This window comes from Zosterops lateralis (genome assembly GCF_965231275.1).
Source record: "Zosterops lateralis genome assembly, chromosome: 2".
NCBI lineage: Eukaryota > Metazoa > Chordata > Aves > Passeriformes > Zosteropidae > Zosterops > Zosterops lateralis.
This window is the reverse complement of record NC_139763.1, coordinates 49716863-49736620: the sequence shown is the minus strand read 5'-3', so window position 1 is coordinate 49736620 and position 19758 is coordinate 49716863. Positions and strand designations below refer to the sequence as shown.

Sequence of the window (19758 nt, the reverse complement as noted above, 5' to 3'; positions counted from 1 at the left end):
TTAATGCAGCTGTGCTGTGTTGAGTGTTTATGGCACCCTGCTTCTGTTCCAGATCTGATAGGGCTGATCATTAAAGTAGTTGGAGATAATGTCACTCCCAAACTATCCTGAGATATTGCTGCTTTTTTGCACTGCTTTTGAGGTGTATTCCAGAATCTGAAAGATTTGTCTCTCAGTGCTTACACACCACTTAAGTTTCCCTCCTTTGTTTCTATTAACTTCTTTTCTTTCCTTATTATAATCACAATTTTCTTCTTTCTGCTGCATTTTACTTCGGTATATCTTCAGTCTTTCCCCAAGTTAATTCTAAACAGTCAATTTCCAGCCAGAGTCTTGTTTGTAACATTACAGGTTACAGCTCACCCTTGGGCAAGAAAATAAATGTGTTGTTCAAAACAACATATAGTTGCTATTTACAGTGCTAGAGATATGCATGTTGGCTTTTCTGCCAAACAAGACATGACAGGTGGGTGCCCAAACCACTTCTATTCAAAGTAAGCCGTGGCATGGAAGTATAGTTGACAAGTGGCAATACAGAAGGAGAGATGATGTTAACAGGGGGTAGAGCAGTGTGGGTGTCTGTTGGTACAGCATTTGTGCCATATTAATTTTAATGTTACTTTTCTTGTCAGGGAGGTACAAGAGTGGGAGAGTGGGACAGCATTGCTGGGCTTGCAGGAATGTTGGGAGATAGAAAGGAAGGCTTTGGGGCATTTTTGTTCAGGAATAAGAGAACAATGTGTTGCTGCCACATTTTTATGTGGCTCCCAAATGTGTTTTGAATGATTTTTTTCATGTTCCATGTCAGTGGAACTTAAGCATTGGATTTCCTGCATGGAAAGGCATGGAAACCCTTAAGGCAGTAAAAACATTAGACTCGTAATTTATTAACTATGAAGTGTATAAATGTAAAAGACCACCAGTTTTGTGACCTGGTTGACTTTTTTCTCAACAACTTTGAGGTGTTGGATATTATGTTTGGCATCACCCAGAGGCTGGACACATGACTTCACACAGTTGCCTGTGTGCAGGAATGACAAAAAGTGCTATAATAGTCAGTACCACTGTCTTTAGAAGGGAATTATCTCCTCAGCTTCTACACCTTCAGCCTCTAACGCATGCAGCTCTGATCCATGTAAGTGGCAAATACTGATGGTGAGAAACATTTTACTTTGACTGTTCTTTTGGCAGACAAGGAGGTAAGGAGTCAAGTGTTCACTGTACTGCGTATGTCTGCGTACTTGTCATCAGCACTTTCCATCTTGGCAACAATTCTGTTGTCTCTCGAGAATTCCTACATATTGAAATGGAGGTGGACTGCAAAACAAGAACTTGTCTGAAGCTCTGTGTGATGGATGATGTGTTCCACATTGTTAGTTTACCAGGGCAGTTGAGAAGGAAGGGTATGGAAGATGGGAAAACTGAACCTTTAGTTTCTGCCTTTAGTGTATGTGGAAAGCATGATCCATAATTAAAAATTAAGTCACACACACCATGTGCTGTGCTACTCTTGGCCATTCTAACAGTCTTCTGAAATCTTTATTTCTTTGTCTCCCCCCAGAGAGATCATTTATGTTCTTCTTTGTGCAGTCAAGGGTCTGGCCTCTGCTTCACCTGGGCATTCACAGAGCTTTTCATAGAAGAAGAATAAGCAGCAAGCAACTGTTGGATTTTGACCAAAAAAACCCCAGTATTTAGCTTGGACACAATATTTTTACTAAACCTGTCAACACATTTAGCCTAATTACAAGTTTTTGCCTTTGGGCAAATAATTTGAGGGATGCTGCCCTACTTGCTTTTGGTGATGTTTGTTTGGCATGTCCTCTAGCTGAGGTACTTAATTACCTGCGTGTGAAAAATATGGTGAAGGTGTGATAAACCTGGAAAACTTTAATAATTCTTTCAGGAGTATAATATTGGTTCCCTGATGAGAAGCACCTACATTTAAATGCTGAGATGTGAGTGCCCACTTGCGTATGAAGGGCCTAATTCAGCTGCCCAGATAGAGCTACATGAGGTACTTTGGTGCACTGTGGCTTCACCATCACCCTGTGCCAATGCTGTTTAGATTCCATAAACCCAGGATCTGTGGGATGCCATGAGGTACCTTCACACAGCCACTGACTTGTGCACCAGGTGTCTGGTCTCTCACTATAGCCAAAGGTCTTCTTGTTCTCTGTTTACAGGGTTGTATTTTAGGTAGGAGATAAATGGTTTGCAGTTTCTGGTGATCTTCTGCCTTTTCTGGGGGTGAGAATAGTCTGTCAGATGCTTTCCGGCTGTGTTCAAAGCCATATTTTTGAGCTCATACATTGTTCTTGCCAAGGTATTGGAGCAAAGCACTGCTCCTGCTATAATATTGACACTCTGCCCTGTTTTAAATTGCTGTGCATCTATTTGAAGATAAAATTACATATTTCTGGGCCACACCACACCATGTAACCCCCACTCTCAGGTCCAGGTTCTTTATCTCACTTTATCCCCCACTCATGTCTGAGTGAATGGTGTCAGTTACATTTATTCTGGAAGGCTCCTGGTAAACACTAGCATAAAGTAGCAGGTGTGTGCCAATCTTAATATGTTTAAATGTGAAATATGTTGCAGTGTGTTTAAGGTGTATTTGGGGCCACTTGTAGCATGAGCTGTAGGTGTACTTGTTGTTACCTTTTAAGCAGCATTTTCACAGCTACTCTCTGTACAGTGTCTATGTTGTCTTTGCTTTCTAATAGTTTTTTTTGCCAGTTCTGGCAAGAATATAGTAATAGATAAGCTTTGTGGGAAATCTAGTTTTGTTTTCCTTTTTTAATTACACCCTCTTCCTATATCAGCTGAATTTCCTGTAATGATGAGTTACATCAGAAAAATTCCATTTGCAAACCTTTTAAGGTGTTCTGATTTTCAGGGATTTTGCAATTGGTTGGTGGGTCAGAAATAGATAATTTAAAGAAAATCTGAGAGAGACGGGATGTGAACAGCTTTTAAGTATCTAGTTATGCTTATGTCTCTCTCCCCTTAGTCTAATTTGAAGAAGTTACTGGTTAGCAGCTTAAGAACCTGCTAACCTGCTGTATCAAGAATACTTTATATATAATCATTTTCATATAAAAAAACCCCACCAAAAGTCATAAAGCCAAGCTGGTTTCTGCTTTATGATGTCCATAAATATGCATTATTTTTGCTACTTTGATGCAAAAGTAACTGCTTTCACTTCAACTTTTTAAAATATGTTTTATTTTTGTTTAGTAATCTTATTAATTTTTAATAGCTGTCAGTATTTTTGCCCTTTATACTTCTGATTTTCTGAAACTAGAAAGTAATGGTTAACTATAGGGCTGTGAAATCATCCAGAGTAATTAAAATCAAGGATAGACAAGATACTGAAAATGGGATTGATTTTCTTGTATTCAGGCCTATCTTGCGTCTCTTGAGATCAGCTTGCTCGCAACCTTTTATCCTGGCACTACTTACTTTATATGCATTTTAAAGTGTCCATTTTTATAATACATGAAAATTGGAAACTATATTTTGGACAAATTATTTCAGGTAAAGAAGGAGTTTATTATAATACAGTAAGAAGGGGTAGATGAAAAAGACATGGTTCATGGAGTAGCAATGCATTCAATCTGGTAAATCTTAATGTATGTTTTCTGTTACCTTTTCATGTTGCTTTTTAAGTTGCTTTATCTTGGCATACACGTTCATAAACAAGCCACAGACACCATTCACTTGAAAAACTTTGCTTTAATTTTCTAGAAATTTATAGTTTTGAGTACCTTTCTTTCTTGCACTTTAAAAATGTTATGGACATCGTTGGCAGTTGCCTCATTTTGAAAGCTACAATTGTGGTTTTTGTTTGTTGTTCAGGTTTTTAAAGCAAATTCCAGACAGAAGAGCATCAGTACATTGTGTTTAGATATAGGTTCAGCATAGACTTACCAAGTATTTTCTGCTCATAACCTCTCTTGCTTGGTAAGAAAGAAAAAATTCTCTCTAGGAAATCGTTGCAGACTTCATTACCGAAAAGGAGTAAAATAATCTTACTTTGCTACCTTTGGTTTATATTGAGGACAATGATCCTGGAAGGCAATGGAAGAATCTTTAATTGGCTATATCAGTGGTGGGAGATATATGCGTGTGAAGCCAGGATGAGACGAAGTAGTAATTCTGAATAAAATGTAGGTTATTGGCATTATTGAGAATGACATCACTGACTTAACTGAAGGACTTGCTTTAATCTGTATTTGTGTTTTTACACACTGATGTCTCTGTTGTATAAGCTTGTGATAGTACAGACCATTAAAAAGACCCTGGTGTATTTGGGATGTCACAGATATTATAACTGTGACAATATAATGCAGATACTCATCTCAAGTCTTCAGAGAAGAGGAGGAGAAATTAATCACATAAAGTGAAGTTGTAATAGAATCTACAAGTTTGTTAAGGATTTCAGAACACACGCTGAATGTCTACAGAGTATAGAACATAATATTTAAAATCGAGAAGCAGGGGGTTTTTCCCTTACGGTTTTACCCTGACCTATTTGTGCATACAATACAGATAAGGCAGAATGGAATTTGCAGGATTTGTGCGAAGGATTTAAATATGTGTGAGAAACTGATAATGTAGCTCAAACAGTGATACAGATTTCTCTGAGACAATAATAACTCTGATTCATTGTATCACACTTCTGTGCTTTTGGTGAGGTTTGGGAGTCTTCTTGTTCAAATAAAACATTGACAACACTTGCAGAGAATAATTGTGAAGAAATAAACGTATTTTAAGAGACTTCACTATAGAGTCAATTTAAGCCCTCCTTGTAAGAAGAACCTCATTGAATGCGACATTTTGGCAGATAGAAGATGATAATGACCAAGGATTGCTACAGAAGTCCCCATCTGGCAGCCCACCAAGAGTGCACCTCTTCTGGGGCAGGTTTGCTCCGAGGACAAGGTCTGTTTGCATGCTACGTGGAATTAATCTTTGGCCAGTGATAGTATTAGGTCAGGGAAGGGAAAAAAAAGAAGCAGTGGAACAGGGACGGCCACCAGCAGTGCGGGGATCAGAAGACGGAAAGCAGATGCTGCCTGTACTGGTGTCCTGCCAGAAAGAAGCTGGGCCACTGACCCCGAGCTGACTTCGGAGAAGAAATAGCATCAAGGGAAGAATTTCCTGGCAAAAAACCACAACTGAAGCAGCTGGGTGAGAGGCGAACTGTTGTCTTTATGGTAATTTTGTGGACTGCATGACAAAGAAGGGACACTTTCTCCTGCCTTTTGACCTGTTTCTAGCAGTAGTGAATATGATCTGTGCTGAGGGGTGGCCTTTCCATGTACATTTTCAGTTGAGGGCATAGGATCCTGTATTTCACGATTCCCAGCTTTTCTTCTGCTGTAGAGGCAGTGGACTAATTCAGCATGGATGCCACATATGGGGAAAAGTGTAAACATGCAGTTGGCAGTTCTGCTGCAGATATGTGAAAGGGCAATGTATGCTGCCTAAAGAAAGCTCACGAAATGACAAGCATGTGTGATTATGCATGAATTATTCTTGGAAGGTGGTAAGAACCAGGAACTGATTATTAACTCCCCATGACCTATCCTTGAATTTTCTTCACGCATACAAGTACCTCAACAGTACAATGTCTGTAGGTCATTATATTTTATCTGAAAGAATGCTGGGAAAAGCGAAGATACACCTGTGATGCTTTATATGGCTGCATTCTACTTAAACATCATAGTTTTTTTCAGCCTAAACTATAGTTGAGACTCAGTAGTGGGTCACATTAATAACTGTGGATGCTGTTGGAGATCATCAACTCCAATTGTTGACTGATAACCACCTTGTCAACTAGACCATAGCACCAAGTGCTGTGTCCAGTCATTTCTTGAACAGGTGTAGGTCCTTTGAAGTCCCTTACTGGTGTTAATGTCCGTATCTTTCAAAAAAAAACAAACATCAAGCAACTGATGTTTTTTTTAGGTTTTCCACTGAACTAGATTAGTGTTGAAGAGGTAGCAGAAAGCTACCTCTGTAGCAAATTCTAGTGTGCATCACAAACAGGACTATTTGAGCAAATTAATTCTCAACTGAGAGTACATTTCTATTCCTTTTCCTCTCTGTTAATTTTTTCATCAGTCTTAGGAGAGCAGAGAGATCTGGAAAGGAAAGCAGCTTGGAAAAATATTTTTGTTTTCTTCTCATATATTTCCAGCAAGTTCATATCTAGTCACATCTCAGTGGCCTGAAATAATACTAAAATCACGTAATTCCCACCTTCTGCTTCCATATATTAAGCTCACAAGAGCCATCGTTTAACTTACAAACAAATCATCCGTAAGACTATTTCCACTGTTCTTAGGAGGGAAGCATGTGACAGAACAAACTTCAAGAAGGAGATGAAAGAGGATGCATCATCCAAGGAGATGAAAGCTGCAAAATGCCATCAAGGCGAATATTTCTGGGTTTTCCCCAAACACAAAACTGACCCACTATTTTCATTGCTTTTCAGGGCCATTTATCTCAGCAGACAAAAGGACCCATCAAAGAAGTAACACAGCTGCTTGATGGATGAGAATTTGCAGGTGCAGCAGGAATCTGCTGCCTGAGGACTGAATGAGTCAGCAGCAGAGCAAGCTGCTGGAACAAGAAGGGACTAAGGAACAGGAGGCAAAAGATGTGGCCACCCAAGACATGGAGAAAATCCAAGCTACTTCTGTACCTGTTTTTCTGCTATTGTAGCTGCATCCGCTGGACAGTTCAAGGCACAAATAATGCCTGGGGTGGATGATGCAGCCCCTGAGTGGAAAAACATGTAGAATCCAAAGAATTCTGCTATATAACATGATACTTGAAAAGCTATTTTATGCAGTTCTGTCTTCCCTGCCACCATCCTGCTGCTCAAACCCTTTTTTTTCCAAGTTCTGTAATGTTGAATTAGGATTTCAGGACCTAGAACTTTGAAAGGGTAGGCTACTACACAGAATTAGCTGTAGCTACAGACATCCCTTATTCATTATTTTTTTGCCACTCTTGCCCAAGGATTGCATCATAGGGTGACAGTTCCCTCTTCGGTTGGCAAAATTCTTGAATATTTTAGAAATAAATACATACAGTATCTGTTTGGGTGCTGTTGTTTGCATCCCCAGGACAGTTTTGGAAGCCTGCTGTTTTATCATTGTTACATCACTGATACTAATACTTACCACCTGGCTGTACCACAGTGGTAATTCCCTTGCTAATGTTCGTTGCTGTATCATTGACAGTTTCAGTCTGCCACTGTCAATAGTTAGTCACTGAAGCACAAATCTGACTCATTTGGTGAAAGACTGTCCGTACAGTAGTTCTTTATTAGGATTTGACTGTACTCTAGTTTCCAGGGATTCAAGCCTTAGATTTCCTTTTCCTGCTGGATTCACAGCCTTTCTGTGACACAGGTTGCCGGAGTTATGTAGGCATCACATATATTAAAGTTACTGTCAGAGACTCCTAATAACTTGTATAGCTAGAACTGTACTGTCACATCTTATTACTTTTCACTTGTTAGCAGCTTTAAGGATTAGAGTAGCTAATGATGGTGCTAAATAGGTTGTATATTTATGTGGACTGATCAACAGAGATTTCTAAATAAATCTGCTGTTTCTGTGAACTGAACTTGCCCTGTATGAGCCAGGAGGTTGACCTGTGCCAGAGTAGTTTCAAGCAGTGAGCTGTGTTGTTCTTATGCATAAAACCAAAACATCAGTCTGGAAATGCCCTGCTCTCTCTGTGGGAGAGAGCAATTGTAGCTGCTGTTATGAGACAAGCACACCCCTTATTTCTGTTGCAGTGTAAGAACCTGCCAGCCATTGGAACCGATGTCAGGAGCTGGTGACCTCTGTGCTGGCCATGCTGTGAGGGGGGATATGGCCACCTTGGTGGGGCACAGAACTTGTGCTTCTGAACCTGGCCGAGAGGCAAACCTTGTTTGTGACAACCATGGATGTTGTCAATGACAATTTAATAAATGCCCATGATTTTTCTCACAACGGTGTTTTACTGAAGTCTGTCATGTCACAGGACCAGATCCTGCAATCTGTGCTTTTTTCCCAGTTCCTTCCGATTGTATAAAACTGAGTCTTCTCCCTTTGGCCTGATGGCAGAAGAGACCAGAAGAGTTTTCCCTTAGATTACCTCATGGTGTTGTGGTTTGGAAGTCGCCTTGGGATGTCAGGAGAGTTTCAGTTTCTCTCTTCAAATCAACTGGTGTGAGTGAGATTGCAGACGTCTTCTGACCTCTTAGATACTTTCTTTAGGTGTTGTACCTGCCCCAAAAACGTTTGGGGCATTTGCAGCTTTCTTTTTGTGAAAAGCCCTGCAAGAAAACCTACTCTGAAAAAACTAACCAAATCAGATACCACAAGTGAGGTAGGAGGGAGAAACACCAGATTGGAAAATTCTTATATCAACCCCAGGCTCCAAGCAACTGAACAGCATCAAGACTTTGCAGTTTTTGCATGTGGCTGCCTGTGGAAACTTAACATGCTAACAAGGTTAGGTTCTGAATGGATTTATTTAACATCTCACTGGCACCTGAAAGGAAGACTTCAGTCACTTAGGATGGATTTCTCACCTGTCTTTAGACATCCACAGAGTAAATAGTCTGACTGCCAGTGCAGACTTGCTTTTGTATTCACTGCAAAGAAACAGGCACATTTAGGGCATGGTTCACCTGACCTACTTTACACATCTGTGTGAAACTCATCATTATTTATTGTTAAATCCTTGCAGTTCTGCAAATGTACTGCCTATTGGTGTCTTTAAAATTGCTTGTGAATAATCATGCTGTTAAAATAGTCATAATGGTTCAATTTGAAGGCTGTCAATAATATATTCATATTCTTCTGGTAGAGCAAAACCTCTCTTTCTGTTGAAATAGTTTGTTATAATTCTGATTTTGTAAAAAAATGACACTGAGGCTGCTTGTGTTTGTTGGAAATTCTGACCTGACTGTGGATGTTGTTTTCTTTTGCTTCAGACAAACTCCGCAGAAGCATGCCTAACCTCGCTCGGATGCCAAGCACCCCCACCATTAGCAGTACTGCAGGCTTTGCTGGTTCTCCTGTCACTGTGAGGAATAGTCAGAGCTTTGACTCTAATTTACATGGAGCCAGTAATGGGATTTCAAGGATGCAGTCGTCTAGTAAGTACCTGTGTTCTTTGGCTGAACACAAGGGATCGACAGAGTGGTAGAATACACGTCCTGGTCTCTGATCCTTTGCTCTATGAAAAATTAAAAGCAAACTGTTCTTTTGCACCAGATTTTAATATACTCTCAGGATTTTCAAAGTTTCTGTTTTGGAAAGCAAATTCTGCCAGTCTTGTTATTGAAAGTTTCTTCTTTTTGCCAGCATTAAAACTGAACTAATAATAATAATAATAGTAATAATAAATAGTAATGTTGTAGAAACATCAAAAATGCAATTAATTCATGTAAGCTCACATTTTTAGTTTTGATACTACAATTGGAAACTGCTTTTCTGGTAATTTATACAATGCTGGTTGTACAGTACACTGTATAAACATTACCTTAAAATATATGACCTATCTTCTACTGAAGTTGAACCACTTCTGAGGGAAATGCAGTAAACAAAGGGTTATGTTCTCAAGTATAATATACTTGTTGAGTTGGGGAATTAAAATTGCTCTGTCATTGGTATAATTTAGGTGACTTTGTCATGAGGGGATGAGAGGAGTATTGGTCTAGTGGAAGAATTATTAATGTAGAATGGGAGCAAGATAGATCAAGATCCAAACCCATCTTTTCTAGCGCAGTGGTTAAAATTCTTGAGTGGAAATGGGAAAAGTGATTTTCATTGGACGTAGGCAGAAGCAAAGAAGAAAAAATAAATAATTTGAGAAGAAGGGGTTTAACTTAGGCTCTCCATGTCCTGTGAGATTTTGGAGGGAGAAGTTGGAAAACACCTCGTGGGTGTTTTACAACTAATTTGAGCAGAAGTTAATATGTCTTCAAAGTAATTAAATTGCTTCTTTTCTGGAAAATATTCTTGACTGATGAGTTATTTTGTTGTATTTTTTTCTGCTTGAATATGAGGATGGAAATAGTTCAAGTTCATATATGGATTTTCATGATCATGCATTGAAGGTTGAATTTTGTTTATTATTTTAAAAAGACATATCTTTGTATGTTCATGCTCTTATATATGCTTGTGTATGAAATTCCATATTTATGAAATACTTCTTTAAAAAAACAGTTATAGTAAGTGGCTGTGCTGGGGTATTTTAAGAGCTATAGTATGGTAAGAGTTCCATGACAATATATTGGCAGTATAGTTTAATTTAATCACTCCCCTGAAATTTTTTTCTGTGTCTTTAAATGGTTTCAAGATGTCCTTTTGTCAAAGACTTGAGAAAGGATTGCTCTAAATGTATTGTCTTCATTTATATGCTTCAGGTTTTTGACAGTTTGCTTTTGGTATGTGGCCTAGGAAAGTGATGCCTGCCAGATGTACACCAGAGGGCAGGATTGGGTAGGAAATCTATATATAAAGCTTCTGGAGCTCATGGCATTGATTTAAAATGATAGTTTACATAACATCAGCTGTGGAATCTGCTGTTACATTCAAGACCTTTTATAGCCTTTTTATTGTTTTTATGCATAAAGCTTAAACTTCTGTGATGCTTCCTAATGCTTTAATGCAATGTTGCTTGAACAAGATGTGGTTGTTGCAAGCCACCTCACAAATACTAAAATCACCTAACAGTGACTAATTTATACCTTCAGCAGTTTCTCATGTTTAAAGCTCTAAGTATGTAGGTGGATTTAGTGGGCTTGTAATGGCTAATTTAATCTCTTTGAGGGGAGAAAGAAGGATGAATATAGACTGGGATTTTTTTTTTCAGGATGAGGGTGGAACAGGATATTTTAGTTCAGTGCAGTGTTCCTGGATACAGTGTTGGATTCAAGAGGTTTTTCAGGAGTTTGTAATCAGCAAGTAAACTGCATAACGATGTATTTGTCCTTATTCAGATCTATCTAGAAATGAGCATTACTGCCTGGTCTTATTTGTTGTATACTGACCTTGTTGCTTCATTTTCTACCACTCTTCACAGTTCCATCCCCAGGACAGCTTCAGAACCGAGTTCACAGTGTGGGACATTTTCCAATGTCTGTCAGACAGCCTCTCAAAGCTACTGCCTATGTCAGCCCAACCGTACAAGGGAGTAGTAACAGTAGCAGTATTCCAGTGTCCAGCAGCTCGCAGCTGTATTCCAACACTGGGATCCCAATGCCCAACAAGACTGGTCAAGGCGTTGTGGGGCGCAGTGCTCTTCCAAGACCATCGCTGGCCGTCAATGGCAGTGGCATTCCCAGAAGTAAAATTGCACAGCCAGTTCGAAGGTGAGAGTTAAAAAGGCCTCAGTCTCCATGTGGATGGCTTAGGCTTAAATTGTGGAATTTTTTAACCTCCTGAATATGGGACTATAAAACATAAGCTTCTGTCTCCCAGTGCTGAGTCACTGAATGGGTGAAGATTGCTTTCCAGAAATAGTGATGGATACTGCATGCTGGTAGCCTCTAGTAAACTCTGATAATGCATAGTGTGTAGTCGCATGTAAATAAGAATGGATTGCCACCTGTCAGTAAGAAATCTGAACAAACACAAACCTCATAACATTAACTGATGTGGCTTACCTTCTTCCCAGACTTGTGCCTACTGCTATTTCAGTGTCACGGCATGAGCTAATTTTGCAGTGCTCACATAGAAAGAGCTGCATCCCTGTTGTTGTAAATGGCAGTAGTCTGTAAAAATGCAAATTGTACCATTACAATTGCATTGTGAAGAGGGAAATATCCTGGATAGTACAGGCTTGGGTTGAACCATCTTTTCTGTTCCAACTGGGAGACAGTAGGCACACAGGGAATCCTGGATTATCACATAGTTACAATAAGCTGTATTGGTAAGCAAATGCAAATTTTTGTATGCAAAAAAATGAGAAAGAAGTTCGTCTTCAAATTAATTATTTTTAGGTCAAGCAGTGAAATAGGCTTGATGAAAGAGATTGTGTTTTAGTCACCTTATCATAGCTGGGACTTAAACTCTTAGCTGCATGTTCTGTAATTAATAGGAATTAAGTCTTTTCAAGGAAAAACTTCTCTCAACTTGTGTTTATTCCTCCAACTATTTCTTCCCATTGCACACATCCCTCCTCTTGTGAGGGCCTGCTGTGTGACCATCTCATTTTCTGTTGGATGAACTGTCACTCTTTAGCTCACATCATTTTTGTACTTTACACTTCCTACTGGCTACATCCAGAATAAGTTCAATTGTCCACACTCGTTCTTTTGGTTGAGTTACTTGGGGATTACACTGATGTGACTGACAACAGATTTTGACCAACTGCGGTGAAACTTTGATAAAGAGCTGTCAGGTTCCTTCTTTGATGAAGACTGTACCATGAGATTTCTATTATAACCTTCTTTGCTCTCAGCTGGAAACTCTTTCAGTTAGACTTCTTTATAGTTGAGAGTTTTCCTTACTTTTTTCTTTTCCTTTCCCTACTTCATGTTCTTTTGCAGAGCTCTTAAATCTTTCATAGCAACATGTGAGGAGGCCTTTCTGGGTCATGAAGACCAGTCCCTTGCTATTTTGTAACTTCTCATACAGCAGACAATATTAAAGAAAAACAGAATTAAGAGGTTTCAGTGGGAGAGTGAGACACTGTACTCTCAACACTTGTTTTTATTAGAAGCTGATTCAAATCAGTAACCACACTATTTATAGTCCAGGAAATCTGTGCTCCTGTCTCCTTTCCTTCAAATGTGCCTTAGCAGCATCCTGTGTTGCCATAGAGCCAAACCCAGAGATCATTGAAGATGGATGGTCTTTGCACTGTGGGAATGCAGAGTTCATAGGACTCAAAAAGCACACGTGGGCTGGAGCTCAGCCTACAGTTCTTTAACACCCTCGTTCAATTTTATTGATTCATCTGGAAAAATTCAAGTGGTTTCAGTTCATACAGACTTTTCTTGGAAAGAATTCAGTTGTCAGGTTTTTTCAGTGCTTTTTCTAATGAATGGTGTTTCTTATTATCAGTTTAAGAGTCAAACTTAAATAGTGTTTATAGTCATGACTTGATTAAAAATAGAACAGGTCTTTTGCTTTTGAAATAAATCAGATGTTCAGGGAGAAGTGCACACACAGCAAATCTGTCTTCCTACCTTTGGCCCTTCCTACCTGTTAAGTAGCCAAGTTACTGGTATTTTAGATACTTAAGATGGGTTCTTAGACACATTATATTGGGGTTGCATTAGAGAACTTCAGTATTTACTGCACAGAATAAAACACTGGATGAGGAAGTGCTTTCAATAACTTGTAATACAAAATTATGATAGCTGAGATAAATAACTTGGCTAAATATTAACTGGTTTTCTCCTTACCATTTGAGATTCAAGCACTGTAAAGAAATTAATGGTGTAATCCATCTCTTCATATCCTTAGAAGTCAGCCAGCACCTTCTTTCCTTCTTTTTTTTTTTTTTTTTTTTTTTTTTTTTTTTTTTTTTTTTTTTTTTTTTTTTTTTTCCCTCCTCCTTTTGAGCAAAAAGGATCCACACAACCCTCAGCCCTTTCTGACTCCAATCTCAGGGCTCCTTGCAGACCCTACCTTCCAGTTCTCTGTGTTTTAAGCTTATGCAGTGTGAAGGACAGTGGGGACAGCTGCCCTCAGGGCAGGGTGAGAAGAGACAGCTGAGCTGCCTGCAGTGCCCAGCCTAGAGTAGTGTTGATGGTGATCAAAGTCAGCGAACAGTGTCCAGACATGGGCACAGTGATGAGACAGGTTCCAGCTAAAGCCAGAAAGTCAGTCAGCAGCTCAGGGTCTGGATCATGCCAGATACCAGGCACAAGTGTGGCAGGAATGTAAGCATACCTGTGGAGCCAGGGCTTGCTTATTCCTGCTGCCTTGTACTGGAGCCAGTCGCTGCAATCCAGCTGGTGATGGAAAAGTAGAAATGCACTACAGCTCCTCCAAAACCCTGTTATCTCAAACAAGGTGGTGTCATACCAACAGCTTGTGCTTGTTTGAAGTGGTTTTCATTGCTGGCATGTTTTTGTGTCAGTGCCCTGTAGCAGAGATTCACCTCTGGATATATAGTAGTATTCTTACAATTGATTTTCAAGTTAGCTAATAATTCTCTTTTTTTTCCCTCTCTAGTTTGGTTGTTTTTTTTTTTTTTTTTTTTTTTTTTTAACATACTTTCTTCTGGAAACAAAAGCAGCAGTTGCAGAAAACAGCAGAGGCAGAGTATGTTCTTAGTCTCAAGTAACCGGATTTATATCAAAGATAAATGATGCTGCACCAAAGGGGAGCTGCACAAAAGCAGCTTGGCTGAATCTAACTTTAACCAGCTGTTTTTACTTAAGTGCAGTGTTTTTGCTACTAAAAAAGCAGTGTAACAGAGTTGAAGCTGCTCTGATGACTGAATTACCGACTGCCTGCTTTACAACATACCTGTGCCTTTTTACAGCAACAAGCATTTGGAAGGGAGAGAAGGCATCAGTAATTTATAACAAAAGCAGAGTAGTGTGAAAACATGGCTTGAGGTCTGCTTTTATATGAAATAGCTTTATATGAAATTGTTTCACGAAATTGAAACACTTTTTTTTTTCAGCAAATTGGGGTCTGAAAAAAATTATGGTTGTGGCAAATTAGATACAGAGCCTGCAGTGAGTGGCAGTTAGATCAAGTCAGATAGTTGTTTTTACTTTTTAGTTCTACTTGAAATAGTTGCCTCATTAGTACCTGGATGTTTTGAAAGATGGTCAGGAAGTGTTTCAGAAGTCCTTGTTGAGGAGTGAGAGATGCAGTCCAGGTGTGAGGATGGGGACCCAGGGGTTGGCGAGTTCCCCTCAGGAGTTGCAGTGCTGGAACTGGTGGCTCTGGAAACCCATTGCCACATGTCTTGTGACAGATAAAAGAGGGTCTGGAGCAGAACTTGGTGCTGTTCTTCAGCCTGTAAAATTCTTTGCAGTTTGCACAGTATTTTTATAAACTGCTGGTTTTTCATGAGCATGCTAAGCACAATAGCTTTTAGGAAAGTGTTTCCCATTAGATCTCTGGTGCCCGTAGTGACAAAAATATGTTTTTACTGTCTTTAGCCCTGAAAAACCAAATCTTGCCATTTAGAGGCATCTCATTCATGATTACAATTATTCACTGAATTCCTTTTTACAAATCTTTCATGCTCTTCTCATTGGAAGTGGCCTTAATTTCACCATAGCTCTTTATATATGCATCAATACGTAGCCAGAAGTATACCAGAGGAATGTCTCTAAGCAAGCCCCAAAGCCATTGTCACTGCAGAAGTAAATGACATCTTTTACCTTAATCTTTCACAGGAAACATGACCTCATTTTCCTTTTTTTTTTCCCATAATTTGGTTAATACAGTTTTCTTCAGCCTCCAAAGCCACTGTCGTCACTGAGCACGATACGGGATGGGAACTGGAGAGACGGCTGCTATTGATGAAGGATGCCCCTCAACAGTGGAAGACACATAATGTGGATTTCATTACCCAGCTGGCTGGGTAACAATGATTGGGAAAAGGAGGGTCATAGAGTATTATTTTCCCCAGGATCTTAATCTGTAACCATCTACAATGCCATGTCATTTTTTAAAAATGAACATCATATCAAACACTAAATATTGCACTTAATTGGTTACCTGAACAGCTGCCTTGTTGTCAGACTAACAATGGCAATGTTGGCATTTGGAACTGAAGAAAGTATTATATATGTGCAAAATACAAGAATATTTCCTTGGAAAGAACTAGGAGATTTTGCTTTTGGGCAGCTTTGCTGTACTGAAGTTCTGAGATAATTTATTCAGTGTAAAGGCATCACGCATTTTATTTTGAATTTTGGGGTACATATGTATGTGCTTGAATTTTTTTCTAGTGTTTTCAGTACATTTTATTTTGTATACTTAAGTTCATTTAAACTTGCCTGAACCTTGAACTACAGAGAGATAATTTAACTTTTTCTGTGCCATAAATAATATTTTTGGGGTAATGTACTTTTTTAGCTCTAGGAACGTATCATACAAAATCTTGCCATTGGCAATACAAAGCAGTATATTTATGTTGCAGAAGCACAAAAAAAAAAGGTAGCATTCACTGGAAAATACCATCCAGCTGGGTCAGCATGGTTTTGTTGGTCTATCACCATTTGTTGAATTGTTAATTTATTGTCATAGTGTTTTGTATTTAAAATGGCAGCATAAATCACATTGCACTTACAAAGGTACAGTGATCTCTAAAACTACTGTTGATTTTCAGTACTTTATTACAAAGAATAAAATTGTAATGTTTTATTAACAGTTGCTTATGGAAAATGAGTTTTAATGCGAATAAATCTTTTTGATAGATCTTTTACAAAATCCAGTTGCACTAATCAATGCTTTCTTATAATGGCATATGACTTAATATTTGATTACAACTGTGTATACTGCTGTTTTGGAATGTTTCAGGAAATAAAGAATCTATTTCAGCAATAATGCTCTTCTTCAGTGTGCAGTGTAAACATTGTGAGAATTTAGGTACTCACATCTACTTGGCTCCTGAAGTTTTACTTAGCTTCTATACAGTTCATGCTGGATTTTTGCAAATAGTAACTGAGTTAATGGAAAAATAATTTTTTTAAATTGTGTTTGGAAGCCATGGTATACCAAGAAGACAAATGTTTTTCAAATCAATCTTACTATGATCTTAAGAGACTTCTGCAATTTAATGTTCAGAGTGTGCAAGTGCAAATACGACTTTCGGTGGGAAACAGAGAGTGTGTACCATTCACCTTGACTGTGAATTTGCTCTCAGTTCTTCTCTGCAGTTGCTTGAGGACCTGCTTTTCTGAAAAGGGCAAGCTAAAATAAAAAGCAGACAGGAAGTATTTAGTGGTGAGTAAAACTTTCATTACACTGAGAAGTGACGTATACTACTGGCGCAATAGTATCTCTGCACAGCATAGCATTGTTTAACAGAAATAAGCAGTTAATTTTTCACACTGAAGTTCTTTTAATATGGTTAAAATCCTTTTTTTCTTTCTTTTTCAAAGAAACAGAACTGTTGAAGAGAGTATCCAGAATAGTCAAAAAAAGAAATTATCTCTGCACAGGTAAGTATTTAATCAGGAGTGTGCCAAACTCACATTGTTAGAAGATTAAATTGGAAGAAATTATTTTAGTTAAAGCAGTCATTTGTGGACAATCTGTGGTTGTGGTGGGGTTCAGAGGCAGCTTGGGGGTGCTTTGCCTTTTGCCTGTGAGAGAGAAGGAGTTCTGCAGTGCTCATGGTTTTTCGTGCTAGGGATCCAGCATGATCTTCATAAAAGATGGATGAAGACCCATGGCAGTGATTAGTTTCTCATTGATGACAGCCCTGGTCTGAACTGTCTCTTCAATTTGTTCCCTAATGCCAGGATTTTACCACTGTTCCTGCATTATCTGGGACACCACAGCACCACATTTTCAATTTTTGAAGTAAGTTGCAGCTGTTGGAGTTAATACTGAGTTGTACACAGGGGGGCAGCATATACTTTGAAGAGATACTCTTTTTAGTAGTAACCAAAGCTTGTCTGTTTTCCAGGCTCTGAATATTATGAGCTCTTTGAGAAGATCCAGTTGTTTTTCCCTTTTTTAATTACCCTGTTCCCTTGTAATATATCATCTCAGGTATTGGTAACCTCACAGCTTTTCCTGTTCTGAGTGTTTTTGTCAAGTATCTGTCACACTGGATACCATTAAGGTTTATGAGGAAACCCAAGGTGTGAGCAGCTGAATCATGCTCCTTTCAGCCATGGGCTGTGGTACTGCTGCTGTTTGGCTGTAGCTGGTGGAGCTGGCTGTCTCCCCTCAAATTTGCATCAGTGAAACAGGGGACTACTGCACAGTGCCACAGACTTCACCACAAGTCTCAGTGGAAGCAAACCGAGTGGAGTATGCAGCAGAAAGCCACTTCTCTCAGGCTCAATTTTGTGAGAGGCAGAACCTCCTCCAGGAAAACACGATTATCTTTAAAAATAGACTCAAACCTAATTTCTGCAAGGAAAAAATAATTTCTAAGTGTAAGGGAGCTTTTGAGAACTCTCTTCTTTCTCTCTGGTGTTTCTCTTTTGGTCCATGAATACAAATCCTACTCCTGCTCCTTGTTGCTGCATCCCAAAAATCTCCTTCAGTCCAGACTGTAATCTTGGGCTCACCTCTTGATCTACTGGTGAATCATGACCTTTTTCCCAAAGGTCTTTTCCCGTCTCTGGTCCCTGGGGATAAAACCTCTGTGTTTCCAGTCTTTGAGCCCCATCATCTAGGGCACTGTCTTTGATTTTTCCACAAGCTAATATTCTGGTCAAGTCTTAAGTCCTGCATTGAAGATACACATTTCTTTTTTTCACCCTTACATATGAAATTCATCCATTACCTCCTCACCTGAAGTAATCTTTGGCTTTCTAATGGCTTCACTATGTGAAAACTGTCCAAAGTAAAACTGCTAAGATAATTTTTCTCTCTTTCTGCTTTGACAGTGTCAGTGCTTTGACCATTTCATGTCTATTGCTGATTTTTTCCTCTCTGTGGAAAAGAATCATTATGATCTGTGTACTCTTCTACAAAGCCATGGACACTACCCTATCCCCACTATTAATTGCTCATTGAGTGTTGAAGTGAGTTCCCATATCTAAGTCCATGATGCCAGCCTGCATTGTGTATGCTGCAAGCAAAACACCTGCTAGCAATCACTGTAGGGGATTGCTGGGCATTTCCGTTTTTTAATTCACCATCAGATCCTTCTTAAAAGATTTTTCTCTTTGCCATGGTATCACTCAAAGCAGGAAAGCAGTTAAATTACCAGTATTGTCATCTTCTGCTTTTAAGCCCATAATTTTAGATTTGGTGATTATTGCTATACCTAAACTACAGATTGTTGGAGACATAGACTGCTGTCTTTTTCCTTTGGATTTTTTAAGGCATGAAGCCCAGCAGGATTTCAGGCCCACAATTACAATGCCTGTATACTAATACACATACTAAAAATCAGCATTTTCATACAGAAAACACTAATTAAATATCCACTGTGAATGATGGGTGAGGTGTCATAATTTAAAATATTTGGGGTAGTACAATCACTCTTGAAAGCAGATTGGTGGTGTTTAATCTTCAGGCATGATTTACTAATTCAGAAATTCTGGTTAAAAAAGGAAGTGACTAAGCTCTAGTGACTTTCCCTGTCACTGTTGAGGTGAAAAGGGTATTTTCTGCTTAGTCTGATTAAATTTTCTTCTTTTTATATGACCGGCCCATCTGCTCGGCCATCTTTCCCCCTCATCAATATTTCTACCTCTTGCTCTCCCCAGATTCAAACGTTTCTTGTAATCTCTGTCACTGATTATACATGCTCTTGTGGCTTGTGTTGCTGGTGCAGTTCTTGAACATCCACCTGCAGATTCCCCCCGTTATTCTGCTCCTCACTCTCCAGCCTGAGGAGCAGGTCCTCAGTGTATCTTCTGTCTCAGTGAGTGAGACTTCCAGCTCTTACCTGCCAAGGTAAGCAGTTATGCTTGATCTGAATTAATGTCTGTGAGTAGAGGGTCATACCTCTGCACTTGGATGTGACCAGGCTTGCCTGGTTGTTGCAAAGGGAATTCAAGGGATTATCTTTGACCTAAAGAGGCCCAAGGGATGACGTTTGTACATAATCAGTTCAACAATA

At 39.1% G+C, this 19758-nt stretch overlaps 1 protein-coding gene across 1 annotated transcript in view; it reads left to right on the top strand.

Moving 5' to 3' along the window:
- Positions 1-16396, top strand: part of SLAIN1 (SLAIN motif family member 1) — a gene marked incomplete at its 5' end in the record, with an annotated part of 50466 nt that extends 34070 nt beyond the window's left edge. Inside the window, 3 exons of the mRNA XM_083881561.1 lie at positions 9014-9178; positions 11110-11398; positions 15449-16396. Coding sequence (XP_083737687.1) covers positions 9014-9178; positions 11110-11398; positions 15449-15524 — 530 coding nt within the window. The 3' untranslated portion in view covers positions 15525-16396. The remainder of the gene's footprint in view (positions 1-9013; positions 9179-11109; positions 11399-15448) is intronic.
- Between the last annotated feature and the right edge of the window lie 3362 nt (positions 16397-19758).